The sequence below is a fragment of the Trematomus bernacchii genome, unplaced genomic scaffold (assembly GCF_902827165.1).
Source record: "Trematomus bernacchii unplaced genomic scaffold, fTreBer1.1, whole genome shotgun sequence".
Taxonomy (NCBI): domain Eukaryota; kingdom Metazoa; phylum Chordata; class Actinopteri; order Perciformes; family Nototheniidae; genus Trematomus; species Trematomus bernacchii.
Window position 1 is genome coordinate 5,696,314 of NW_022987839.1, and position 13,028 is coordinate 5,709,341.

At 41.1% G+C, this 13,028-nt stretch overlaps 1 protein-coding gene across 1 annotated transcript; it reads right to left on the reverse strand.

The window, feature by feature from the left end:
- Positions 1 to 3,815: 3,815 nt before the first annotated feature.
- LOC117500353 (tripartite motif-containing protein 16-like) lies at positions 3,816 to 6,388 on the reverse strand. Its single transcript, XM_034153211.1, has 2 exons — positions 6,330 to 6,388; positions 3,816 to 5,580 (listed from the first exon to the last, which is right to left on the reverse strand). The coding sequence occupies exon 2, from the start codon at positions 5,522 to 5,524 to the stop codon at positions 3,851 to 3,853; it is 1,674 nt and encodes a 557-aa protein (XP_034009102.1). The 5' UTR covers positions 5,525 to 5,580; positions 6,330 to 6,388; the 3' UTR covers positions 3,816 to 3,850.
- Positions 6,389 to 13,028: the final 6,640 nt, after the last annotated feature.

The window sequence follows — 13,028 nt, forward strand, 5'->3', positions numbered from 1 at the left end:
AAATTATGCACTACAGAAAAATGTGCAGAAACACCAATATTCTGTTGAAACAAAACATTTGTATTTCTCTCTAAAATCACTTTTGGTCAGATCTCACATTTAGTTCACGTGTGGTCCTAATCCCCTTCCGTAGAGTATAACAAACAACTACATGTATTTAAAATTCAACTCAACTTAGTGCAGCTTCACTGGAGAGGAGAGATCATTCATTTCAAGATTAAAAAAACAAAAGACTGAGATTATCACTTGTGTCCTCTTAGCTATTTTATTAACAAGAAAAACCCCAACATTTATTTTTTACAGACATTTAAATGTGGCACTCATCTCACATCTTGAAAATAGAAACACAATTTATTACAAACTCAACCTGTTAGCTTTTATTTTAATGTGTTTTCTTTTCTTCTTCAAACTTTCATTTATGCATTCAACACATTGAGACTTAGTCAAAAATAAAAGACCTTTAGAATAAAAATATCTCCAATGAAAGAAGCTCTGGTGCTTTCTCTCTGAAGACTCAAGCTTTACAAGAGAAACAACAACATACAAATACATAAATATCGACCATTTACCTCTGAACTGTAGTGGAGTAAAAGTACACCATGTACCTCTGAACTGTAGATGAGTAGAAGAACAAAGTAGCAACACATTGAAATACTTAAATAAAGTACAAGTATCTCAAAATTGTACCCAAGTATAGTACTTGAGTTTATGAACTTAGTTACTTTACACCACTGGCTATAAAGATAGAAAGACTAAGCCTTGCACAGAGGCATGAAAATACATTTTCAAAATGCTCAACAGTGCTGCCAAAATTATAAACTGACTGCTACACAATTCAAATAAATGCTTTTATACATTTCTATTAGATGTGACTCTTTGGCGTTTCTGTTATTATTAACACTGCTGCTTCAGTTGTTCTGACTGCTAACATCCTGTTATTCCTCATTTTAAAGCTAATATTCCGTGGGGTCGAGGGGCTCGGATCCTTGTCACCTTTTTCATACCTGATGAGTTTGCATCCCTGCGGTTAGTAAAAACCATGAATTAATGCTTTGACAAGTCTGCAGACAGACGGCAGGCGAAAAACCTTTTAAAATGCGTGTTTTCTAAATGGAGATTGGCTAAGCTAACGCAGTATATGCTCCGACCGTCCACACTCACAACAACGGCCTATACAGACATAAATAAACCAGCGACTGTATTCGCCATGACACAGGCAGTCTGTGGTTTGTACTTGTTTAACTTTTGTCTAGTTTCTGAACATATATGAGGAGCTGTGAGCTCTGAGTGCTAACAGCTAACGGCTGTGTTGTTTTTCTGGGGTTCTCATTGAAGATGACGTCACGGCTCCGCCTACACTGCGTTACTATAGATACTACCCCAGTTCCTAAACTGTAATGGAAATGCGCCATAAAGTGAGCCAGTCCTAACGAGACCTAGCCATACCGAGCGAGGCCGTGCGAGGCCGTGTAGTGGAAATGCGCCATTACTGTCCTTTCTTACAGAAACACGTAACTCTGGATTTGTTTTAATGTTTGAGGTGCAATAAACAGCAGCTTTTTGGCATGTTAAAACTATTATTTTCTGCCTCGCTCATGAAAGTAACAGCTGGTGAAATTACAGCCTCGCCTACTGATTTTAATTTAACCATATATCAAGCCCGATTCTCGATTTCAAATGTGTGCTCTAAAATGATATTTATAAATGACTATTATCATTATTATAAGCAAGACAATAAATGGCAAAGATATGTAGAAAATAAACGTATTTAAGATACGTTCATAACAAACGTAACGTGGGAGAAAATAAGTTTCTAGCTAAACGTAATTGAGAATGCAGTTTAGTTCTGTGGGAACGTAATCTTTTTTACTCTTACATTAGACTCAAAAGTAACAAACCCACAGAAGAACAGAAGCTCAATGATGTTCGACCCCCTGCGCAATGTGAGGCCCCATGCAGCCTGCATGATCGGCCTGTAGGGAGGGACAGCCCTGGTTATAATATCAACTGGCTTCCCGATCGGCGTGGTTCCGGGCTACAGCCTGATTTAGCTCTGGTTCCACCGCAGCGGAGCCGGCTCTCAGTACCGAAAACCGGTTCTTAGCTGACCCCACTCGGCTGCCCGGCAAGAACCAATACTTCACGCTTACCTCGGAGGGGGGCGAGATTAACCTGAGCAATAACAGTTAATGGCGAGTACGGTAAATACAAGTTGTAACAAGCAGTAGCGCTGAGCAAAGTGACTAGAACATGACCACACACTTGTAAAAACAGAGAAGAACCAGTTAAGCACCAGAAAAGCACAAGAACGGGTCTTGAACCCTTGGTGGTTCTAGGAATATTTTATATAAAATTGTGTTTTCTATTTAACTTATTGTACTATGATTATTTTTGTAATCATGCATAGTATTTTCTTAATTAACCCTTTTTTTTATCTCACGTACTCCCTGCCTACCCCCAGGGGTCCGTGTACCCCCATTTGAGAATCACTGCTTGAGAGGACTTGGAGAATAAGAGGGTAACAAACAACTAAACTGAACTCAGATCCAAAGTGACGGACAGCCAGAGACGCTTCACTTTCACATTCAAGAACAAAGACTTCACTTTTGCCTCTTCTTGCTCTTCATTTATAAGGAAAACCCCTAAGACGTTATATTGTTCAGACCTGTGGGAGTTCAAGAATGCAGCTATCATCTCACATCTGGAACATGTGAACAGAGACACAAGTTATTACAAACTAGCTGAAAGCAGGGGAGAGAGGGCCACACTGCATAATATAAAGAGAGGCACTTCTATCTTTTGGTGGCTATGTCCCAACATTGAGAATAATCAGTCAAACAGGATGTGCTATTATACTGTACAGGTTTTCATGAAAAGGATTTGATTTTTATCAGATTTCTGACTTTCACTAGTAAAGAAAATGTTGAGGTCTAATCAGTGATTTTTTTTCTGACTTTAATCTCAGATTTCTGTAATTTCATGAAAAAATATATTAAAATCTTCCTCTCCATTTTTTGGTGTAAATAAATGCACTTGTGTTCACTTTCCCCCCGACTCTCTCAATGTTATTTGTTGTTGTGTGTTGTCTGTCTCCATTTTTGTCCTAGAGCTTATTGGGGACGTAGCAGTAAAAAAAATAACTACATGTATTTAAAATTCAACTCAACTTAGTGCAGCTTCACTGGAGAGGAGAGATCATTCATTTTAAGATTTAAAAAACAAAAGACTGAGATTTTCACTTGTGTCCTCTTAGCTCTTTTATTAACAAGAAAAACCCCAACATTTTATTTTTTACAGACATGTAAATGTGGCACTCATCTCACATCTTGAAAATAGAAACACAATTTATTACAAACTCAACATGTTTTCTATTTTATTACTTTTCTTTCCTTCTTCAAACTTTCATTTATGCATTCAACACTTTGAGACTTAGTCAAAAATAAAAGACCTTTAGAATAAAATATCTCCAATGAAAGAAGCTCTGGTGCTTTCTCTCTGAAGACTCGTGCTTTACAAGAGAAACAACAACATACAAATACATCAATATCAATATTCAACAAATATTTAGAGCAAAGTTTACATTTCCATGCAGAGAAATATGAGTTGAGGTTAACAGAAATCCTCCTGAGCAGTGACAGCCTCCATGGCTAAACAGACACAGGAAGGAGCGCCGCCTAAAGAAACTCCAACATCTACAGAACAACTCATGAGAAGATGTTAAAGCACATCCCATAATGTTTGATTGACAGCTGATCTCTGTGCAGTGAAGACATGAACAATCAGCTCTCAGCAACAATGATGGACACACAATGAGTTTAAGAAGTAGAAGAGTTCCTCAAATGACTTCAGGCTATTTCAGTTTACAAAACTCAGCTGTGGTTCCAACATCACCATAAAGACGAACTCCAGCATGTAGCGGCTGAGTGAATGTGGTCTGGACTCTGTGGAGGAGAGTCATGGTTTCAGAGATGCTGTAGAAGGACAGAATACCTGCTGTGTGATCCAGGTACACTCCTACTCTGGAGGACAGAGGACCTGAGACGGGAGTGCTGATACTGTTGAAACGCAAAGTATAACTGTTTAGGAAACAGTCAAAAGCCCAAGATTTGTCATTGAATCCAAATCCACATTCAGTCCCAATCCCTGCTCTGCTGATATTCTTGTATGCGACTGCTACACAAACTCCTCCCCCTCTCAACTCCACCTCCCAGTAACAACGTCCAGTCAGACTCTCTCTACTCAGGACCTGAGGATAATAAATAGTGAATCTGTCTGGGTGACTAGAATAAGACTGATGTTGTCTCATGAATGTTGCTTTTCTGCTCCCCTCAGATAATAACAGCCGTGTGAATGCTGTGTTTGGATCCAGAGTGATCTCCTGTGAATATTGTAAGAACCCAGCTCTGGTGGTGGGCTCTGCTGCTGACAGTAAAACATCCACTTCAGTCGGTGAGACGTTTGTCCATTCCTCTCTCAGGACGTCCTGTAGTTTGTCTCTGACTGCTGACAGGGCCGCCGTCACGTCCTCAAAGTAGCTCAGAGGACGGATGTTGATGCTGGATGAGTGTGTAGGTTCACTGAGGGCTGACAGTGAGGGGTAGCTGTGCAGAAACTGGTTGTGATCCTCTGTGTGAGACAGCAGCTTCAGCTCAGCATCTCTCCTCTTCAGCTCAGCCATCTCCTGCTCCAGCTTCTCCTGAAGCTCTTTGACTCGACTCACTTCCCTCTTCTGCTGGGATCTGACCTGCTGCTTCACATCAGAGCTTCTTTTCTCCATGAGACGGGTCAGCTCAGTGAACATCTTCTCACTGTCCTCCACTGCTTTATCAGCAGAGCCATTGACGGCCTCCACCTCCTGCTGAAGCAGCTTCACCTCCTTCTCTCTGTCCTGGATTCTCTGCTGGATGTTTTCTCGACTCCCCTCCAGCTCTCTCTGCCTCTCAGTCCTTTCTGCTGCAGCTGACACTGTGTCGTGGCCTTTATGTCCGTCCACCGTGCAGAGATAACAGATACACTGCTGATCAGTGCGGCAGAACATCCTCATCACCTCGTCGTGACGAGAGCAGATGTTCTCCTGGAGCTTCTTGGAGGGCTCCACCAGCTTGTGTTTTTTTAATGGAGCTACGTCATAATGAGACTGTAGGTGTTGGTCACAATAAGAGGCCAGACACTGCAGACAGGACTTACGGGCTCTCAGTGTTCTCCCAGTGCAGACATCACAGGCCACGTCTTCAGCTCCAGCATAGCAGTGATCAGCAGGAGCAGCTTGGAGTCCAGTCTTCTTCAGCTCCTCCACTAAAGCTGCTAACATGGTGTTTTTCAGCAGGACAGGCCTCGGTGTGAAGCTCTGCCTACACTGAGGGCAGCTGTGGATCTTCTTCTCATCCCCTCGATCCCAGAAGCCTTTAATACACCTCATGCAGTAGCTGTGTCCACAGGGAATAGCCACCGGATCCTTCAGTAGATCCATACAGATCGAACAAGAGAAGGTTTCCCGGTCCAGCTGAACTCTTTTCTGCGCCATTTCACCTCTCAGTGGCAGCGAGTGTCTGAGTTTCACTTCCTGAGCAGTGATGATACCTGTATTAAGCAGGTGAAACAGGAGTAATGAGGACACAGTGCGTTATGTTTCCTTCCGGATCGCTTCTCTGGTTGTTTTATTACACAACAAAATCATTTAAACACATTAACTCTCTCTAATATGCATTTCATAAACAAACATTTCAATTGTATTTCAAATTCAGCAAACATCTCTTGTACCTCAAATACATTTTTCAACAGTATTAAACCTGTATTAAATACTACTCTTCTATATACTGCAAGTCAAAAGTAGCATATCATGACCCATTGAAACAGTCATGTGACAATTAAACTTCTGCCATTAATTGCATGTTACTAAAATGCATAAACTGGAGAATAATAAGTATGTTAACACTCAGTATTTCAGTCTTAGTGTAAGAAACATCCCAGTGTTAACCTTACTGTTTTTACTAACAGTAACTAACTTATCATTTGCATAAAGTGCATATTTATTCCAAACTCACAATAACTATATCTGTACTGGAAATATTCTGTGTGCGGGAGCCTTCAGAAATAATGTCACACTTGTGTTATTAACGCGGCAGACCCTCTTATTATACATCCATGGGCAGACCACGTTGTCCCCAAAATGGCGCCGCACCGGGGGAGCTATGCTGATACACACACACTATTTCACTCCTTTAAACACGTAAACAGTACTACAAACACTTTAAACTGTTAGCGGACCGTCACATTATATAGGCAAACCTTATGGGGCATTCATTATGATGTGTGCACAGTTTACTAACCTGTATTAAGCCGGCGAAACAGGACCAATGAGGACACGGTGTGTTATGTTTCCTTCCAGATCGCTTCTAAGGAAACACCGGAAACGTCCGTCCCTCTAACCGGTACCCCAGAACCATTGTAGCGAACACAAACGTTCCGCCTCACTACTAACTGTGTTTCTCAACCCCGTTAGTGAAATGAAAATAAACAAATGTACAAAAGTAAATGCATATAACACTCAATAATAATACATATCTCTTTAATGTGGAAACACATCCCAGGGGTGCCACACATATACACATGTGCCTGTTGATTGTGTATATAGGTTTCAAGGCTTTTATTGTCATTTGTACATAGCTACAGTGTAGATATGTCAATGAAAATCTTAGGTCACAGGCTCCTCCAACAGTGCAACACAATATAACAGATACAATAGTTAAAATAATGCCCCACCCTCCCAGCCCACTGTGCTCTGATTGGTCAGCTCGCCCACTCTGTTCTGATGAGTCCACCAGCGTTACAGCGGAACATCAGTGATTATGTGTTACAATGGCGTTAGCAACCAGAAAATGACACCAGTAATGACAAACAGATGAGAATGCTGCGTGGGGTCTGGGTGCCGTGTTGGCGGGACGTTGCGGGGCTCGCTGCTCCGCCCTTTGAGGCTCGAGGAGCAGACAGTGTGAGCTGTATTACTGGTGTTGTTTCCTGGTTGCTGCGTGGGGTCTGCGAGACAGCGAGGCACCGCGGATCTCAGCCTGAGCACAAACACAGTGTGCGAAGATCCTCGCAGCACCGCGGCTGAGAAAAGATAAGGCTGAGTGAGTGTGTGTGTGAGGAGCTGTTACGTCACTATGCCAGTTACGTCACCATACTCAGCAATAAAAAAATGTAAATCTCCAACGAGGCGTTCTGGGCAGTGGCGGCTGGTGGAAAATATTTTAGGTGGGGCTGTGGAAATGGTGACCAAACAATACTAGGCGGGTCCGGGGGGATGCTCCCCCGGTAAACATTTTTGAGAAAAGACCCCCTAAATTATGACTTCTGGTGATGTTAGGGGGGCGGGAAGGACAATTTGAGGCTTAAAAATATGAGAAGACTGATCAATACCTCCATAATCTTCAGTGTGGTTAGCTACTGTACTGTATGAATCTTCCAAAACTTCCAAACACCTTGTCCTGGACATAGTTTCTACAGCATAAACTGTGCAACAGTACAATATGCCCACACAAACTGCAGAACACCGGGGCTTTGGGAACACTCAAAATTACTTTAAATGATTTAATTCCCATTTAACCTGTTAAGGAGCTTTTTTTCCCCGTTTTTTGTCTCACGAAACTGTGTCTCAGGGCTTCTTAAAATGTAATAAACTATTCATGTGTCCTACTCAGACGAAACGCAGCTAACTGATGATATGAACCATGTTTACCGAAACAAAACACAAGTCTCACAAGAAGCGTCTAAATGAGCCCTGAGCGAAAAAATGCTAACGCACTCTAGGTATAAATCAATCGATATACTTATCGGATATGCAAAAACAAGCTGAGATTCCACAGATTCTAGAAATATAAGTATCATCACTGAGCGATCAGAACTCGCGACAGGGGAGGCAAATACAGACATCACACGACGTAGCTTTACGTAGCAAAACACGGAGATATGCTCACCTTTTGCAGAATAACAATTCTGATCAAAAACGAGAAAAACGCGGCTGAAGGTTAATCCATAGGTTAATCCAATGTGTCTGTCACTTTGAACAAATTATTGATGATCCATAATTCCATTTTTATGTCAAAAACGGAGTTTTCATTAGCTGCTAATGGTAGCTTCCAGAGTGTATGACAGCTTCCTGTTTTGTCTCCTTGGATACGAGTCCAAACAACTCACAGACTGCACCGGGCGCTGGCTGATGTAGGCGCCCTGTGACCATCAGATTTGACGACGCTGATTGGCTGAAATTATGTTTCGGCGGCATAGTTTAAAGATAGCAACAGTTGGCTTCTGCTGCACTTGCTGCACTCTCGTCTGGGCGCTGTGCATAGCGCCCAGACGAGTGGGTAATGATACACGGGCAAGGCCAGGCAGGAAACATGTGACTTATCAGTAACTTTAGACATCGTAACACAATTTTAAACGAGATTTTATTGTAGATTATACATTTTACTGATATCAATTATATAATATTTACCTTGTTTATTAAAAAAAAATAAAAAAATAAAAAAATATTTTTTTAAAATATATATATATATATATATATATATTTTTTTTTTATGTGGGAAGAGGGGGGGCGGCGCCCCTAGCGCCCCTATGGGCCGGCCGCCACTGGTTCTGGGCATAGACAGGTATTTTCTGTGTTAGAGTTTTACTCGCTACAGGGTGTACTTTGTGAGTTTTTGACTCTCCAGACCGTTTACATGCATACAAAGCTACATAACACACAAGGGGACGGGTAATAACCAGAAAAGCATGACATGGGACCTTTAACACAATTCTCAAAACCACACACCAAATTTCTCTTGCAAAATGAAGCACTGCAACCAAAACTACATCAACACTTACCAAAACCTAACTTTTGCACCAAATGGCACGCACTTCACTTATAGTACAAGACACTTTGTCCAACTACACATGTGGTGCTTTATCTAAAGCACACTCATCTGTTTCCTCTATGTAGAGAATTCTTCATATAAAGATTTTTCAAGTCTAGAAAATATGGGCAGAGACAAAAATATACTGTTGTTCTACTTTTATTTTTCTCCAAAAAGAATTGGTGCAACATTCATGCAGAACAAATAGTAACAGTTGTGTAAACAAAATGATGCCTCAAACACAGTAAATGTAAAGGAAAACTTTGAAACAAAAGAACAGAGGAGAGAAAAGGTCTTAGGGTGCATCTCGCCGCCTAGCTGGGTCTGGCCTCAGCATCTCATCCACATCACACGCAGTATCTTCCCTGGCTAAACATCGAGGGAAGAAGCGTCTTGAGTGTCGTATCCCTGGATAGCACTCACATCAATGTCATCACATGCCTCTTCCATTGCCTCCAAAAGAGTCAAGCGCTCGTATGGCTGACGGTCACACCTTCCACCGCCATGCCGAAAATAACTCTTCTATCGGATTTAGAAATGGAGAGTAGGGTGGAAGATACAGAAGCAGAAAATGTGGGTGGTCAACGAACCAGTTTTTGACAGTGGCTGCTCGATGAAAGCTGACATTGTCCCATACAATTACGTATCTGAGCTGCAAAAAAACGTAAATATCCTGTACAATGACTAACTGCACTCAAAACAACATACATTCTTATCGAAACCCAACTTTTGCACCAAATGGCACACTTCATTTATAGTAGCATACTATAGCACACTTATGGCGCGTTTCCACTACAGCGTGCAGCCCGGTTTAAGAGGGCTGTGACGTCAGCGGTCCGTTTGTGGTTGCGTTTCCACTTGGCCTAGTACCGGCCGGCGGGTCCTAATTCACAGTTTTTCTGGCCTCATAAAATCGTGGGGCCAGGGCCAAGACAACCGGGCTGAGTTTGTGACGTCAACGCTCTCGGCTGCTGATTGGTCGGAGAGAATCGTCACAATCTGCGCGCGAGATAATCCATTTTTACAAACAGCATTTTTGTTAACAGAGGAGCTACAACAATGGCAAAGAAAAGCACACCATGGTCGGTCGAGGAAGTGATGACGTCCATTATATTATGCATTCAACACTTTGAGACTTAGTCAAAAATAAAAGACCTTTAGAATAAAATATCTACAATGAAAGAAGCTCTGGTGCTTTCTCTCTCTCATGCTTTACAAGAGAAACAACAACATACAAATACATCAATATCAATATTCAACAAATATTTAGAGCAAAGTTTACATTTCCATGCAGAGAAATATGAGTTGAGGTTAACAGAAATCCTCCTGAGCAGTGACAGCCTCCATGGCTAAACAGACACAGGAAGGAGCGCCGCCTAAATAAACTCCAACATCTACAGAACAACTCAGGAGAAGATGTTAAAGCACATCCCATAATGTTTGATTGACAGCTGATCTCTGTGCAGTGAAGACATGAACAATCAGCTCTCAGCAACAATGATGGACACACAATGAGTTTAAGAAGTAGAAGAGTTCCTCAAATGACTTCAGGCTATTTCAGTTTACAAAACTCAGCTGTGGTTCCTAAACCACAAAGCCGAACTCCAGCATGTAGCGGCTGAGTGAATTTGGTCTGGACTCTGTGGAGGAGAGTCATGGTTTCAGAGATGCTGTAGAAGGACAGAATACCTGCTCTGTGATCCAGGTACACTCCTACTCTGGAGGACCGAGGACCTGAGACCGGAGTGATGATATTGTTGTAAAAAAATCTATTTGTAAGTTTTTTATTAAAATCTATCATCCAAGTTTTGTCAGTAGATCCAAATCCATGTCCACTCCCTGCTCTGCTGATATTTTTGTATGCGACTGCTACAGAAACTCCTCTCCCTCTCCACTCCACCTCCCAGTAACGACGTCCTGTCAGACTCTCTCTACTCAGGACCTGACAACAACCAATGAATCTGTCTCTGTGACTAGAATAACGCTGTTTTTGTTTCTTGTATGTTGCTTGTCTGCTCCCCTCAGATAATAACAGCTGTGTGTATGCTGTGTTTGGATCCAGTGTGATCTTCTGTGAATATTTTAAGAACCCAGCTCTGGTGGTGGGCTCTGCTGCTGACAGTAAAACATCCACTTCAGTCGGTGAGACGTTTGTCCCTTTCTCTCTCAGGACGTCCTGTAGTTTGTCTACTGTTGGAGCAGAACACCTCTGCTACGCGCCGTTCGTTGGATGAGGCTGGATCTCTATTAAATTAAGAAAGGAATTGAAAACACCGGAATCAAAGTTATAACAAATTATCTGAGTTTACTTCTAGGTCTAGGTCCCCTCCAACCAGACGTAATCTGCTGTGTTGGCCTTGTGTTTCTCGGGTCCCCCTTTTGACGTCAGCAGCCTGTGTGGAGAAGTCTCATACCAAGCCCTTAAGTTGCTGGAAATATGGTTTTGAAATCATCTTTTCTACTTCTTTAGTGTTTATTGGCGGCACCAACTAGACTGGAGTGTGGACAAGAGACTATGCAGAAAATAATAAACAAAAATTAAAATTAAAAATTAAAAATTAAAAATTAAAAATTAAAAATTAAAAATTAAAAATTAAAAATTAAAAATTAAAAATTAAATTAAAAAATAGAACAAAATAAAAATAAAACAAAAAAAGGAACAAACTAACAAAACAAAAAATAACCAAAGCTAGATTATTTTAAATGTATCAATTTCTCTTAAAAGCAACAAATAAAACAAAACAAAAAATACCATAACTAGTATTTTAAATTGATAAATTTCTCCTAAAAACGTAATAATCTCACATACATATTGTCTGATGTATATCCTATCCTTTTCCCCCCTTTTTCTGAAATAGAACGCCGTTAACGGTGTTCTTATTTTCAGAAACATCGAGCCTTATACATCAGTTATTTAATATCAGCTATATATTTATTATTACTATTACTTATATATCAGGCATTAAATGTCAGCCTTCTTCCACGATTGACCTCGTCTATATTATCTGACTTATATTGATACGTGTCCGTTTGTATTTATTTAATATACTGGGCAATTATTGATAACTTTTTGAATCTCCCTCTTTTCTTAACAACTTGAGGTATGGCTATTTTGAAATCTGACTTGGTTAAGAGATGATTCGTTTATTGGTGAGAGGCACACTCTTGCCCTCGTGATTGGGTGGGGGTGGATAGTTAGGGAGAGTTCCTTACAATCTCCAGATCTTCCTCTCTAGAGGTCATAAAACCTTTTAATGGGCTCTGTGGTCTGTTCAGATTTAGATTTTCTTCCTCTCCAGAGGTCACGCCTGTCTTTGACCCTGTATGCTGCTTTGAGCCTGCAGCACCTCAGGAGCAGAGAAAGTGGAGATCTCTTCCCAAAAGTGTAAGCTCCCACATGAGCAACATAGCAACACATTAAACTCTCCCTGACTAGTTTGTAAAGCGTTCTTTAAGGCCTGAATTGAGTCTTCTGTTGTGTAACGGAAAATCCCATTCCCAAAAAGGGTCAGTTTAATAGCCCTTATCATATTATCGCTCTGTGCTTGCATGCTAGGACCTATTGTCTTTGCCAGAGCTGCTGCTATTCTTTCTACATGTATTAGCTCCATATTAGCAGGGTTCACTAACATGGTTGGTTGATCCAGTTTAAGATTTTCAATATCTTCCATTACTATTTCCAACATTCCTTATCCCTGAATATCAGGTCTAACAATGTGTTTTCCTTTAGGAGTATTAGATGGGATACTCATAAGTGGCATTTGTGAGCCATTATCTCCGTAGGGTGGAGGTAGGGTCTCAGACATTATACCACCCGCTTGTTGCTCTCTGTCTCTTGTCTTCTGCAATTCTTCACCCACAGTTCTTTTTACTGGATTTTTCTCTCAAGTATTACACAGATTTGACTTAAAAAAATCACACAGAGCTTCTCATACCTTATCATATCACAGTCAGGCAAATTTTTATTGTGCGATGTTTATTTCAACAGATAGCGTGACTTCCAGAAGTAGGCTTCTACAATCTCCTCACGGTGATTGCGACTTCAGGTCAAGAGTTAAAAACTCTGTCAACAAAATCTCTTTATCGTCACGTTTAATGAGCCTGATTATCCCCACAACAGTTTTGTGATGA

Excerpts from the sequence above, each read along its gene's own strand:
- LOC117500353 (XM_034153211.1), bottom strand. The coding sequence starts at position 5,524 with ATGGCGCAGAAAAGAGTTCAGCTGGACCGGGAAACCTTCTCTTGTTCG.